At 40.3% G+C, this 16,415-nt stretch overlaps 1 protein-coding gene across 1 annotated transcript in view; it reads left to right on the top strand.

Annotated features, from left to right (window-relative positions):
- The first annotated feature begins 366 nt into the window (after window positions 1-366).
- LOC139121430 (stimulated by retinoic acid gene 6 protein-like) overlaps window positions 367-16,415 on the top strand; it is a 29,534-nt gene continuing 13,485 nt past the window's right edge. Inside the window, exons 1-4 of the mRNA XM_070686289.1 lie at window positions 367-606; window positions 1,459-1,507; window positions 1,906-2,014; window positions 2,665-2,746. Coding sequence (XP_070542390.1) covers window positions 520-606; window positions 1,459-1,507; window positions 1,906-2,014; window positions 2,665-2,746 — 327 coding nt within the window. The 5' untranslated portion in view covers window positions 367-519. The remainder of the gene's footprint in view (window positions 607-1,458; window positions 1,508-1,905; window positions 2,015-2,664; window positions 2,747-16,415) is intronic.

Genomic DNA, 16,415 nt, shown 5'->3' with positions numbered 1-16,415 from the left:
AAAACATGTGTTTGTATCTTAATATTTAACTTGTTCGCTCTGAATCCTTTCACAACCCTTTCTATGAAGTGGAATGGCTCAACTACGGAAGAGTGATACTCCTTAGCAACCAAGCTTCTACTAATACATCAAGCAACAAGCAAGAACGTTTCAATCGATTTCGCCACTAATTTCGGAACGTCCCTAGGAAAACTGCCATGACCAAAGTATGTATGTATGATAAAGGGGTTATTACATGAAGTTTGGTCGATATCGAGTCAAATTCGAGTGACGTGTCCTTATTTTGACGTGTTGCGACGCGATATCGACTAAACGTCGTGTTATAACCCCACAACAGTTTATGTACGTGTATTAAGATATGTAATGATAAACGAATATGTGGTATGTTAGTGTGCAGAATGATATTTGATTATAAGTTCTGTGAGCATAAGCTAATTATATTGACAAAAGACGCGCATTGCCTATTGCCAAAGGCAAGTAATCAAATTTGGCATTTCTCATCAACAAAACAGGGAAAATATGTTATCAGTGTTCAAGGGAGACCATTCTGTAGTACCAGCAGTCGCTGAAAATAAAATTTTTTCGATTACGCCTGCCATGAGAGTGGTAAGTATTTGAAGAGTCTTAACTTATATTTACAATTATAGCGCTGCTAAAATGCCTTTTTTGTGTTCGTAACAAACAGATTTCTGTAAAAATATTGTAATAAGTTGTGAAATTTTGTCAAAACTTTCGTTATCTATTCCTTCTTGAACTATGGCCGCGTGTTTGCTTTGAAAATCAAGCTCTGAATATTTAAAATGCAAAACAGTATAAATCGCTCTCAAATACTACGAACCGTCAACAGAAAAATCCAAGATTTGCCATTTAGATAGGTTTAAAATATATAATGTTACGTTGACTCTTAAACTAATAATTTGGGGCTTATGATTCTGAACTTTCTCATTGAAGTAATAAAATACATGTGTTTTTACTGTTTACTCCGAAGCAAACCGGATGGAGGTTAATAAAATGTCATGGTATCGCATTGTGTATTTGACTTATGTAGAATGCATCTTCGGTACATATATATACGGACGGGGTTTACGCCTTGTATGGGCTCACTTTCAATTTCCTGGAGTGAATAAAGTTTCAAAGTTTTAGTTTTGTTGTAAGTCAAGAAAGGTTATCTCCCGTGGAATGAACAGCGGGATGGCAACTATTAGATAATTCTCAATTTCTAAATATCGGTAAATTCATTTCTATAGTTCCAAATTTGCACGGCGACCCCTACTCGTTATTTTAGACTTTGTGAAAAAGTGGATGACAGTTACTTGAAGCAATGTTTGAGCAAAAAGTTAGGTCTTTCAATTTTGAGGCGCAGACTATTGTCTGTTAAAACTAACTGAATGCAAATTCGCGATACTACGTGAATTTAAAAGGTGATTTCATATCGTGTTCATTTGTTCATATGCTTAGGTTTCAGCTAGTCGGTACGCTGGCTTTCAAGTGGCATATGCTGTGTTTGGTGAGTGCTATTCATGGTCATGTCTACACTTTCTTCATGTCTTCACCTTCTTTTCAAACCACGTAATATATACCGTATACGTGTAATATATATATATATATATATATATATATATATATAATAATATATATTATATATATATATATATATATATATATATAATATATATATATATATATATATAATATATTTGCAGTTAAACAAATGTGTGTGTTGCCGCATCTCTAAAGCATCCCAAGAAGTCCTGATTAATTGATTTTTAAAATATCCTCTTATCTTGGAGTTTGGTCATATTTCTATCGGATTGCAACTCCAGTCAGAAAGTCCACGATCAAAACTACTCTGCTGCATGCCTACTTCTAATTCCAATCGTTTTGAACTTCTCATCTTCGAAACAGGTTTCTTCATTCACTTTTCGGTTCTCTTAGTCGTGTCCTGTTTCATAAATCTTGCCGTACTTGTACCGGAGATATATGAATTCTTGAAGGATATTGCTTTATTGGCTTGGTGAGTGAATTTTTGAAAACTAATAATTTGTAGCTAATTTGTTGGGGTTTTGGTTTTAAAAAAAATTCATTCTTTACATTCATTTCTGGCAACTTTTTAAAAGTTTTATTCTCAGGGGAATCTTTGGCTAATATAATTTTGAGTATTCATGAAAACTGCTGAGTGTTTAACACTCACTTTTCGAGGAGACTTAAAATTATATTTGACACAAAATTATTTCCAATAATTACCTTGTTTACGGAGACAAGTGACTATCCCAAATGGAAAAATATACTTGAAACTGCAGCTTAAATAAGAAAACATTGTCAGCACCCCCTTGAAAGAACCGAATCATCAGCTATATAGCGCAAAAATAATCCCGGCGGAGCATATGCGGGATAAGATCGGAAGGGTGTAAAACGGCACTGCATCAGAAAACTATCCCGCTAACTTTATCTCACTTAGTAACTACTTTTTACTAATATAATATGATCCTAAAAATTGGAATGATTCTGTCGCGAATATTATTTTCGTCACGGTGAAATTGCAACCTATTTGAAACATATTTATTTTACTCTGTGATATTCTGTGCAGGAGTTTACAATACAACCAAGTCTTTGCATTTATTATCTCAATCTCGTCTTTACCCCCAAGTACTTGTCCCTTTTCAGGCCAGTTGTGGTGATAGGTCTTTCATTAACTCTGATACAATATTTGCTGGCAAGATTCGTCTTTTTGCAAGATCGCGGACGTAGTAAGGAATATTTGACCTCCAGGACAAAATAAGAATTTTACACCCATTTTATTCATTTATCTACAGAAGCGAAGGAAAATTTAACCATCCATGTAACTAAAGTGTGACCCTGACCTATATACGAACTCACGCATGCGCAACAGGGTTTGGCGCAGCCTGAACTAAGCGGGAAATTCCCTGCTGAGCATGTTTATACATGTACGGGAAATTCCGTGTGAGTCAACCGGGTCATCAAACTAGCCTATATAAAGGAACCCGTTGTCAGTCCGGCCGGTCGCGGAGTCTAGCTGATGTTGAACACGAAGTTCCTATCGGTGCGAACTAAATTTCATATCCATTCAATCCATAATGTCTTAAATATCTTTCCAGAGGTGGACTAAATCCTTCTTGTTTTTGAATTTCTAGCGCCTGATGAAATATGTCCTGAATAAGTTCTGACCCCGGAGCCTCCTCGTTCCGAAGGGTTGCGCCTTTTTCTTGTATTTGTGTAAGCAGCTGTTTATATTGAACATAATAATGTTATATTTCTCTCGTCTCTTTGCTACACCAGTTTTCCCTTGTATCACATCAATAACAACACCTGGTATAGGAGTTAAGGCTAACAGTACCGGAACTGTCGGAATTGCTGCTATTACAGCAGAGCTTACAAGAATTCCTTTAGTAATATTAAGAGCCATATCAATTCGACCCATTAATTTATAACTTCGTCGATATGCAGCACTTGTTCTTTCTATGTAATCAGCCAATTGTTCAACGCTTTCAACAACTGAGATGTGCATTTTTTACTGTATATGTAAGGGGGGGATAAAAAATAATTGTAGTAATATAGAAAGACATATGGCAGAAGGAGGAGAAGAAAATATAGCACTCCAGGATATCAATGATGCAAATGTAAATGACGATGACGATGTTACTGCTGAAACAACTTTTTCCTATGATGATGATACCTTTGCAGAAGCCGGTCCTTCCCAGGCTGGCTCACGCGATAGCCCGCAGGTGGGTCGTTTGGATGAACTTAGAGTAGGAAGCAAAATATATAAGGTTAGACAATTCTTAGACTATAATAAAATTACTGATCCGGATGCACTAAATGTATTGGCTACGGAATCTGAGGTTAGGGATGGAAAGCTGTATTATAAAAACCTCAAGCTGTCTAAAGATAGAGGAGGTGGATTTTATAAGCTGTCCACATTAATGAGAGAAAAAGGAGGACATGAATTTATGAGAGAAGTATTAGGGGGCCGCTCTAGCGCAGAGCCCGAAAATGTGAGTCGTGAATTGCATTCTAAAGATGTGATAGATGATAAAATACCAGCTGAGAAGATGACGCCAGAAGACATGGGTGTATACAAAGATGAACTGACAGAGTTACGGCGAGATGCTTCTGGTAATGCAGATAAAATACAAGCTTTTGAAAATAAAATCGAACAATGGAACAATCTAAACCCAGAATATAGAGCTATTAATGATGAATTAAGGATTGCGAATATGCGTCTTGGCGAGCTTAACAACGAAAAAGTTAAAATAAGGCTAGAGAAAAGAGAAGTTGAAAAACAGTTAAAGGAAATTCCTGAAGATCACACCCAAGCAAAAGAAAAAGCCAAGAAACTACTAGCTGAACTCATAACAAGAGAAGCTAAAATTGACAATCGAATTGAATACGAACATGGTAAGATCAGTGAGGCACGTGAAAATCTGGCTACGACTAGGTCTCTTCGTGATGTAATTTCCGATCCAGAATTGTCACTGAGACTGAAGCTAACAGAGTTATTTAAACGAAATGGTATAACAATCGCTGCAATACTGACTGCCTTGGAATGGCAATATCAACAATTGCCCTGGCTGTAACTAAAGGAGGGGGAGGAGGAGCGGGAGCAGGGGGAGGAGGAGCAAACGCAGGAGGTTCAGGTCCGCCCAAAGTATATACAAAAGCGAAAGAAATTGTAAAGCAATTTGGTGAATGGTTAAAAACATTGGCCGCAAAAAGTGCTGCTGCAATACCAGGTTTAATCGGTTCCCTCGTCAGTTTTCTATTAAAAACAGCAGGATCGGTTGTCGGATTTGTCGGAGAACAGCTATGGATATTTTTAACTGGATTAACATTAGTCATTATAAATAAAATTATGTATTAATATATGACACTCCCTACGGCATCAACATGTTTGGTGAAAAGAATATTGCAAAGTTTCTTTCTAAAAATAAAGACCTGTTTGGTTTCTCTGTCGAATTGGAATGGTGCAAACTCCGGCGGGTAAATCGACATATCCTTCGAGCAAATCCAGGTGTCCGACTCAAAGATGATAATCTATATCATAACATTTTAGCTTTCGTGAAGGAATGTCAGAAGACTAACTTCTTTAAGCGACTAGAATTCATAGCTGTATTCCAGGATACTGAGGATGACCAAGAGGCTCATCATCTCCAAGAATATTGGGTTCTTCGATTGATTCGCGACACAGGCAATCGATTTATCTTTCAGGCAGACGGAAATATTTACGTAAAGATGTGATTTATTTTCTTTTTTTCTTCTACTATATACATTACACGAAAATGGGGTACGATAGAACATTATCACCGACTTTCACCAACCGAATACCGAATGGAACGAAGTCAGAAAGAACTCATCATGTGATTGCTCATAATCCAAGTGAGGCAGATCCAGGCCAGACACTTATCATACGATGTCCGAAGTTAGAAAGCGGAGTACTCTTAGTTCCAGATACTTTCGACCTGGTTTTTGATCTCGAAGTAATGGGAGGTGGAACTACCCGTGTAGTACAAAATGTTGCAAAAAATTTGGTGGAGCGTATGAAACTCACATTTGAGGGCCAGGCACTTTCCGATTTGAGTAAATATAACCTCATTGAATGCTATCGTGATCTCTTCAAACATAAAAAGGAGAGATCGAACATGACACTGTACGGAATTCAGAACGAAAATCTAAGAAAATTGAGAAGTGGCGCGGCCGATGCAGATGCCGCCGTCGTGGGTGATAATTTACTTTTCGACACATATAAAACAAAATATGCTATTCGTCTCACTCATCCCCTCATAACAGGTCATGGAGTTGCATATCCAAAAGCGTTAGGGAGTCATATCGAATGGGAAATTACGTTGGCACCCGCCCCCCAATTAATTGTCAGTAATAAACTGATTACAACCAATTATAAATTAAAAACATTCAAATGGAATACGAGACATTTCTGACCTCGATCTCGCGAGGTCAACTGCTGGTTATTACAACAATGGGAAAAGTTTTCTCTACGAGCATATACATTATTTTAGAACAATCCCATTCAAAGAATCGGACACGGTTATCAATGAAAATATAAATGTACCACGACGTAGCATTAGAGGTATCGCTATACTCTTCACTAAAAATCAGAATCAGTCAGAACTGAACAGTGAACTTTTCTTTAACCCCTCCATTGAATCTGTGTCTGTAATGATTGAAGGCATTGCAAATAAAGTGTACGCTCAGAAGATGATACCAAGACAATTTTGGCGAGAGGTGCGACGGTATTTTGCTGAAGATAAAGATTGGTGTGAAATTGATATAGATGAGGCCGATTATTTGAAGAATAAATTCTGTCTGTTTATCGATCTGCGTAGTTTTAAAGATATTGAGTTTCATGGAAATGGTTTAAAAGTAATGAACACAAAGGACGGAATTCAACTTGAGATCCTGAAGAAAGATACCGCGTGGTTGGCGATGACGCTCACAATGATAATATATTTGCCCACATTTATGTTATCAGTGATGCCCTGGTCTCTATTGAAAATAGTAGATTAAAGTCTTTACAATTTTAAACCCGTCGTCCGTCCTATCGGCCATGTTTCTGCCAGCCATTCGTCCGTGTCTGGATTGTATAACTGCACACGTTTGATATCATTTGGCGCCATCATGATTTTACTACGCTTTTCACTACGGATTTCTCCAGCCTTTTCCCGTACAAACTGTGTAAATTGTGCCGGCTCGGGCTCCTTCCCAGTTTCAAATAGATCTTTATAATCTTCAAAGTTCAAATGTTTTCTAACACAAACATCTTTCACCCCTTTATTTTTTTTCGTCTCGGAAACGGGAGTTCGAAAAGCATACACTTTCGAGCGTATGCCGACAAAATCAAGAATAGGTTCACCATTCAACTCATCTTTAAATTTACCTATCACTTTTTTATTAATCTTCGGAAAGTTGGGCCCTATTGCGGAGCTCATCCCACTAGTATCATATATAGACTTCTCGCCATTCTTTTCAACATCTTCTCGGACTATATCATTGAAAGTGCTGACGCGTGAGCCGTCCGGGGAGGCGTTCGGGATCGGCACACTGTAAACAAAACTGTCAGTATCCATGTAGGCTAATCGTATTCCAGGGAACTTGACCCGAAAGTAATTGTAATGCGTCTCATACATAAGCAGCTTAGAAAGTTCCAGTACTGCGGCGCCGATGAAAACTGGTTTTACATATCTATGCTCATCCGTTTCAGTTCCAGTAGGGCACTGTCGCAGGAATCGCCATCCTCTTCGGAAGTTATGAAAGTTATATGTTTCATCTTTGGATTATACTTCTGAATCTTTTTACGGCCACTATCCGTACTACTGTGGCCCGAAACAAATTTAAAGTCTCTGTACTTTCGAACATCTTCTATTGTCTTGCCGAACATTGCATTATTCATCAGCTTATAGAAATTCTTTTCGAAATCTGTCCTCCCCTTTGCCCTCATTTTAGTGTTAAAGTCAATATATTTCGCGAGACATGGAGCTTCATCGAAAGCAAGCACCCGATGAATCTTTTTTAATCTCATTCCCATCCGAAGATAGAATTCCAGCAACTTGTAGTGTAAGACGTATCTCTCTCTGTCCATCACACTTGTAATCAGTCGACCGCCCTGCCTCGGAAATTCATAGTGATGCGGTGCTAATGGCAAATCGCTGTGTTCTTCATGTAATTCGGCTGGGTATTCTAAGTCTACTTCTAGAAAACTTGGTGGAAAGGTGGGACATGGCTCCACCCCTCCGGCTCCGCCCCCCCCTTCTTCCCATTCCATCCAATGAAGTCCGCCCGTAGGCATTGCCTGACTCATTGCCCAGCCGTAGAGATTGTTTGCATCGAGATATTTTATTTCGGTCACCGGCTTCTCTGGATCGTAATTCCCGCCGGCGGGGCCAGCGTAAGCAGGATGATTTGTCTGTAAATAATGAATATTACACTGGCTGATGCCGCCTCGAATTCCCCGTTGTACGAAAGTCATCTGCTCAGCATCTTGAATGAGTTTAAACTTATTACCCGTGTAAAGTAACATAGCATCCCATGTCAAGCCAGGCGCTGACATATAGTGGGCTGGATCTAACTTGTACGCTTCTAAACATGTGTCACGGAAATTTTCAAATATATTTGCAAGAAGTAGAACGTCAGTCTCACAATAGAATTCCATATAATCGCGGATCGTCTTACATCCAGCTTCGTCCCATACTCGCAATGCATGTTCGTAATCAGACTCTGAAATCCCCTCTTCCGTCAATTCGCTATAAAATTTGCCCCTCTCCGGGAGCCGGCTCTCTTCTAGTCTGTCAACCGAGTCTAAATATTCGTAGGGGAAGAAACCTTTCGCCCTTTGAATGTCCGGGTACGTAAGTGGTACTGCCGTCCATCCGTGGTCCGGCACAGTTTTTGCCAACTTCGCCAATGACCCAGACATCAACTGAGCACTATCCATAAACTTTATAGAAAAGTGGCGTCTCTTTATCTCCATCTCCCCATCGACAACAATTGAGGCGTGAAAAATAAATGTTTTCGAGAGACCCATAATTCCACCATTGCCCGTCTTAGCTATGATTTTAGGCTCTGGTCCCCTCCGACGTCGATTTCATGTAACTTTTTCAAAATAAAAGAACCATCGTATCCCTTGAGGTTGTGAAAGTAGATAGGAATGGTTCTCAACGGACGGCACTTTTCACAATAAAAAGTATCATCACCGTCTAGGTATCCTGCCGGCTCTCCACATGCAATACAGACTGGATTGCTGTAATTAGAAGGATCCCCCATTGGTTTTATTTTCAAATAATACGATTTCGAATAATTCTCAGCTCGTTCTTTCATATCCTTTAGAAAGTCTGTAACACAGGAGAGCACCTGTGAATGTTCTTTTACCATAAACAGTGGGTGGTCGCCCCGTTCCGAAGGCGCCCCACCGTTCCACCATAACATACGAAAGACAAATTGGAATATGTCGACCGGTCCCCTTCTCAATAATTGCTTCAGTATCTGCATAGACGACGTAGGGGGCGGGGACCTTCTTCCGATGTCCTTCGAATTGACATACTTCCTTAGGAAAAACTGGCTGGGCAGTGTCTGTTCCACAATAATTCTCATGTTCTTCCAACTCTCCTGTTGACGCAAATCCTTTTCCACAAATCGTACAAATACACTTCCGTCTGTGCACATTCTTACGATTTTTATTAGAATTAATAAGGCGATTTTCCGCAGTAATTGGTACATAGTGACTCCCATCTGCGCCGACTATTAGTAAAATCTTGCTGTCTGGACGATTCCGGAACGGTTCCACCTTCCCCTATCGGAACCGTTCCGTGAGGGGTTCTGTTAGGGGCTCCGTAAAACACAGTTATACCGGACGGATCGGGATCGGACTCGCAGATCTGAAATACTTTGAGTCTGATGCTCGGATTTTGTCGCTCAAAACGCTCGAAAATAGTATCATCGGCGGGTGTTGGAAATGGAATGCCGTCCCAACAGTAATCGGCTATAAATGGAGAGTACGTATTCCAATTTTTTCTGGTATTACCAGCCTTCTTTTTACGAAACTCGGGGTCGGCTAACTTTAAACTTGCTACGACGGCATACTGGAAGCAGTTCTCGGCGCCTCTGAGTAGCACAAGATCGCTCACACATTTCTTATTTTTCAACCATTCCGGCAGTTGGGGGCCGGGGCCAGCCCAAGTAGTAATTCTACCAGTCTTACTTTAAAATTAAGTATCTCCTCGAGAACTAGACCAGAACCCTCAACAGCTTCAGTTTTATCAAGCCATTCTTTGTAGTCTTTTACTAATTGTTCTTTCACTGCCGCCCCTCCCTTATCTTTTGTGTATATACCCCCTTATAGTTAACATAGTGTGTACGATTTTGCACACTTTGATCTTTTGGATTTTGAATTTGACTTCCATTTCTGTATAAACACGGTACATCTTTCTTTCTTTGGCATACCTTCGATATCAATCTGCGCGATATCCTCGACTCGCTTGACTTCGTAGGAAAAATCTTTTTCTATAACTACATCTTTGAATGCTCTCCGTAAGCGACGTTTTTTTATGCTGTAATGCACAGTAAGTCTCCTTGGAATAAACTGCGGCGGCACCTTCTCCCATTTCTTCACCAATTCTTCTCTAAGATCATTGAAATCTATCCATGGTTTTTTACCGAAGGGATTTTCTAGAGTAAAACCTTTACCTGAAGAATCTGTTAAATCTGTGTGAGTCATGGTATACAGATAATTCTGAGTGTCTAGCCCTCTATTTAAATCGAGGTCAAGTATATCGACCAATTGGTTTATCTTATATTCATTCACGATTGGATCCATTGTACTGTCCTATATATATCATAAATAAATTTATTAAAAGAAATATCTATTCTAATTCATCAAAATCCACTATAATATTTTTGTCAGCATTTATTTGTTTATATATCTCACCTAATCTTTCTAAGTCGACTAGTTCTTCCGCATCTTGAATTCTGGTTTATTAGGCGCAGCACAAAATATTAATCTCTCAACAGTGAAAGAAAGGGCACGTTTATTTAAGCGCGGTTTAAATGCTAAGAATTCTATCTTACTACCTTTTCGGATATTACGAGGTACAATAGCAGGATTTTCTCGGACTGGTAGTAACGGGCTCACTGTTTTAAAACCGCAGTCAATTTCTTGAACCATATCAATACATGTAGCGAAATCGTGAGCCCCTCCCCCTCTTTTAAACCGAAATTTAAAATACCTCATGCCCGGCTGAGACCCCTCGCTCCCTCGCTTCTGATACACTTTAGATGGATTGTAAAATCTGCAGGTCGTTCCGATAGGATTCCCTTCGGTGACGGTTCCGATAGTATTCTTGGAGTGAGCGGCCAGGCTTGCAGCATAACTTTTAGCCCCGCTTGCATCGAAACTTTCACCTAGGGTACGGAATATTATTAAATCGGTAAACTTTTGAAGACTCGGTTGCCAACGGACACACACCCCATCGCATGTAGCAGGATCTCTAGAACCATATTTAGGTCCGATGTTGAAAACTACTTCTAGCTCACTGTCTACGTATATGAAAGGATCTACATATTCACCAAATACTAATTTGCCTCCATCATCAATTTTGATGTTTTTCCGGTTTCAAGTATTTTATTGCATCTGAAATAGAAAGGATTGTCATTGTCTTATCGTATATATCTTAATAAAAAAATTTTTAAAAAAATTTCTATGATATAGTATCCCCAAAATGTCATACATATTCATAAATGGACCAACTGGAAGTGGTAAGAGTTACGATGCAGTAAATTTGGCGGAGGGACCGGAGGTGTATCACGTACCAGAATTTGACACTAGTTTTTCCAGCAACATTGCCGACTTTTATAATGGGCGCCACGTTTCGATTGCCGATTTTCAGAATCAGTTTATAGAACATACTCTTAGTTTACAATGTCAGGCTGGGAGGAGGAGGGAGGAGGTTTCCTCCTCCCCCCTCCCTTCGGAACGCTACATTATTTGTGACTCTTCCATAATTCAACATCTAACTTTTTCTAGAATCCGGGGCGTTTCCACGGAGTCGGAAGAAAAAAAGATTGTTTCTAGAGCATTTGACCATTTACCCAGTTTCATTATCATATTCAAAGATATGCCTTGGGATTATTGCAGGCGGAATGTGTTGACTCGAGCCAGGTCGTACGAAATCACCGGTACCGCCTTAGAAGAACTAGAAGAGATTCACAACAAGTTCAAACAGACTTTCTTAGAAATTTGCCACGACTACAGGCTTCCATGTTTGGTAATTAGTCAGCCCCTTACGCCTGAAGTTCTCAAGAATATACTTAATCCAACGATTGATACAGAGACAGTCGGACCAGTAGATTTTCCACAAGCTTTTGACTTTGGAATTGCATGGGGCAGCCCTTCGGCACGCGGCTCACGCGATAGCAGCGGCAGCCAGGGATTTTTAATAGACGGTTTCGAGGAGGAGGAACTTGAAAAAGCGTACTTCCCACCTGGTCAAGAACAACTAGAACAACGTCGAGTCTCACTCAAGAACCTACACAAACTTCTTAATGCTTGTGAAACAGTGTGTGCTTATAATGCTCCGTTTGACTTACGAGCACTTGATATGATGAAAAGGGTGGACTTTGGAGTTACTTGTCTATGGCTCATGTCAGTTGTGTACATTATACTTCAGCCAGAACTTATTGATAAAGCTGAAAAAGGGGCGCTCGAAAGAACGGACCGTGGCAACATGAGAAGTCGCTTTGAAGATCTTGCAAACTTAATATGTTCAGGAACTGAGGGGGTACCACCTCATCCACATACGGCCGAAAAAGATGCAATAAGTGAACATTACTTACGACAGTACATGATAAATACTTGGCCAGGTGGGTGGAAGCGGGGTGGTAAACTGACACTTTCTTCTTTCAAGAAATTAAGACTTTTTCCATGGTACTTATTGAATAACTTTCGTAAATACTTACGTTAGTACTTGACAAGTACCAGCACAGGAACTTACGTGTACTTGACAAGTACCAGCACAGGAACTTACGTAGTACTTACTAGAACCAGCACAGGAACTTACGAAGTACTTACGTAGTACTAATAACATTTTCCTCCGGCTCCCAACTATTGAAACTTTCTGGATAACCTTTCCATTTTATCAGATAATATTTCTTTCCTCTAATTTTTTTCGTCTTCAAAATTCGTTCTACTCTGTACAGCTCGTCGCGTTCTGAAGGTGCGCTCTGAAGTTCATCGGAGTAGAAAGTGCCGAGTATTTCCTCTCCATTCAGATCTTTTATTTTGTAAACTGGTGGTGTTCCCAAGCCAGCTGCGTACACAACTTTTGAAACTACGAAAATCTCCTCTGTCCAATTTGGCAAATATCCTTTCTTAAAAGTGGTCTTGTATTTTGTAATTCGGACACGTTCTCCCGGCTTGAATTCAGGGTTGGCTCCCCCGGCTGCCAACTCAGGACCGAATAGTGTATAAAATGCCTGCCAATCGTTCTCCTCTGTTACGTCCCTGGGTTTCATTTTGATACTTCCGTGTACGGTGTTATTGTAATTCTCGAGAAGGTGGGGTAGAATAGAAAGCCAGGAACGTGTCTGTTTATATGTAAAGTATTTCCACATCATCGTCTTAAGCGTCCGATTAAAACGTTCAACGACGCTAGCTTTTTTATCACTGTAGGTGTGAAACCAGTGAATTCCCGCCTCCTCCAACCACCCCTGCATTTTTCGATTAGTAAATTCCCGCCCCTCATCTGTCTGAAGTTTGTCGGGCCTTCTCCCAGATTTCTTAATCACGTCTTGTAGCGCCTGTAACGTATCATCAGCCGTTTTTGACTGTATCGGCCTGGCCCATGCATATTTGCTGAGCACATCGATTACTGTTAGCATGTATCGAATGTTTTTATTCTCTTTTGCGAATGGTGAAGGGAATTCCACAAGATCCGCTTCCCACTGGGCGTCTATCGATGTTACGAAAACGCGCCGGCCCCTTCGGAACGCGCCACGAGTACGAGGGACCGGTTTATGAAGATTATAAGTTAGCTGAGTTTTTAACCAGTCCTGTACCTCTTTCTTAGTGACGTGGAGTCCGCTGGCCCGTGCTGCGTCATACAATTTTGTACACCTCCAAAACCAGTTTTCGGGTTGTAATATAATTCTCTAAGAGTGCCTTCGGCTTCGGCTTCAGCTTCCATAATTGCTATATTATATGAAAAATTTTATGTCGTACGGATGCCGTAAATGAAATACTAGTTTACTGAATGGCCTACTTTTCAATTGTCTGACCAGGTCCGTGGCCTCCCGTTCTGACACCTCCATTCCATATTCTTTAATAATAGTTTTGTTGTCTGTCTTGCTCGGCGTGTAAAAAGTACTAACATCTGTATGTTTTCCCTAAATGGTTTACTAATACTAGTATATTGCTGAGTCAGAACCCAGACAGATAGTCCGTCGTGTCTTGCGCTGAAACCAAGTTTGACTAAAACGTCACTGCGCTTCTTCATATCTTGGACGCGGCGCAGTCATCGAGGATTATTAAAGTGTTTGTACCGGCCCATTCGTTCCGTACGAAGGCTAGTGTATCATCCACAGCATCGAGTCCGACTGGAAACACAAACACATTGTCATCAGTGAAAATGAATCTTTTATTATACGTTTTATTGTTCATGAATGTCGGACAAATGAAAACTATATATTCGAATTTTCCTAGGTACGGACCGGTGAGGAGATCCATTACATATTCCGTTTTGCCAGAATTTGTCGGTCCAGTTATAATCATGTTGAATGGTACAGTTGCATACATCGGATCTATATACTGTACATAAATGTAATGAATATTGCTAAAGATAACAAACCAATTTTACCATATTCATGAATAGGGTCTGCGCCGGTCACTGCTGCTGCCCGTTCCGAAGCGTTCCGAAGGGCCTTCGGGGACCGAGTCGTGTCATTGTGAGGTGACTCTCCGGGCTCGTCCTGCCACTTCACAGGATCCCTCCCCTCCTCCCCCCCTTCCATCTCATGTATAGCACTTTCTCGAACTTCCGTGTTTATATCACCATTCACCCCGAAGGTCATAGATTCTGTTGCGTATTGCAATTCATTATTATAACCTGAGATTGCCGGGCCGAAAGGATGACCATCTCAGACGGCAAGAGAAGTAAATTGGTGAGACTGCCATATCAAGTTTGACACCAGTATTCATTATTGTGTCTTGATATCGCCTATAACTGATTACTTTGTCGGTATTGCGAATTTCATCTTCGAGGAGAACGCCGAATTCTTTTCGGACTTGCTCTGCGCTGCCAGTATCACCCACTATGGTACTACGAATATTTGCTTGTGCGCCAAGTATGCAATATACGTAGGCTTCAAGGCTTTCATTGAGGCGAGCGAGACCGGCCTTTGTTAGTCCCGAGTCTCCCTTCAGAGGAATGAAACTATTATATTGTCCCTCCGATCCATCATTTCGGAAGAAATAATAGTGTGGTCTATCTTTGTCAGACAATTTATGTTTTTTCTTTCCAAAAATGGTATGTGTATAGAAAACGCCTCCGTCGGCGGAGAGGAAAAAGTCCCGACCATTGTATATTGCTTTTGGCTGTCGAACGGGGCCACGGTTAGTGTAATATTCATAACCATAACCAAGACCTGAGTTTTGGCCTTTGCGATATCGAAAGTCGGACTTCGTTGGACTTATATTTCCAAATTCTGTACAGAGAAGTTCATATTGGACGAGATTGTATGGATTGTCGCCCGCTTTGAAGGTGGGGGTATCGTCTGGAAGTGCAACGCCCATTTCGTGAAGGATACGACGTATTGTAAAGTATACATGGAAACGGCAGAATGATCGTATTTGGGGCGGAAATTTCTTATCAAAGAGATGGGCGAATGATATACCACAACCAGTAGTGCTGCACCATACAGCGAAATTCAGTTGCTGGTCCCAATATTTCATGTTTGGACCGCCCAGCCAGACATTACTTTCTTTCGCTGATCGATGAGTGATTACGTTATCTTTAAATATATCCCGTGGATGAAAAGTAAATTTATCTGTCGGCGTTACATATATTTCTAAGTCCATGAGAATAGGTTTTATTCCCCCGTCCGGTTTGGAAGGGGGGGTATCAGCATGCTGTACTGTTGGTATGCTCGTCTTATTCAATTGAAAAGCAACTGGGAATAAGTCTGTACTCATTATTCGTGTTTCTATATACAGATAGATTTAAATGGAGGAGAATTTTCTCGGAATCCCTGTCGGAATCCCTGTCGGTACGGTTCTGTTAGGGGTACTAACATTCCAGACTATGTTAATACTTTATTTCGGATTCAGGTTTTAAACGAATTTTTTATTTTTTACTAAGAATAGATACATACTGCAAACAATGGAGAATTTAATAAAGTCATCGGCAGCGGCAAATATGGCAGCGCCCTACCGGAATGGTTCCGAAGGGGCTTCGGCACCTTCAGCGCCTTCGGACAATAATCGATCCATAATAGAGACAAAACGTGAAAAAATACTCTGTGTCATCGCAAGTGGTCAAAGTAAGTTATTTTTTGGTAAGGAGATTACAGTTAGAGAAGTGGAAACTTGGAAAGATGAATTCATAACACGAGCCTTTAAAGTCTATGAAGCGAAATACAGTTCTCTTATAAGTGATACCATCACTCAAAGTTTCATAGATCTAGGAGCCCGTGCAATCAGTCAGGTAGTTCCAATCGATGATCGAGATAACTATGCCACTGATCTTAAAAAGGATTTTATTCTAAACAGTGAAATAAAACGATTATCAGGGCGGATAGCGTACACGTGGGGGCCCGTGATTGCTCTAATTTCCACCGGTTTAATTACGGGTAACATTTAAATTTTAAAAAAATCGGGTTTAATATAGTACCTGAAATAA

Source organism: Ptychodera flava, chromosome 21, assembly GCF_041260155.1.
Source record: "Ptychodera flava strain L36383 chromosome 21, AS_Pfla_20210202, whole genome shotgun sequence".
NCBI lineage: Eukaryota > Metazoa > Hemichordata > Enteropneusta > Ptychoderidae > Ptychodera > Ptychodera flava.
The sequence above is the reverse complement of the archived record's forward strand: the minus strand, read 5'-3'. Positions and strand labels throughout refer to the sequence as shown.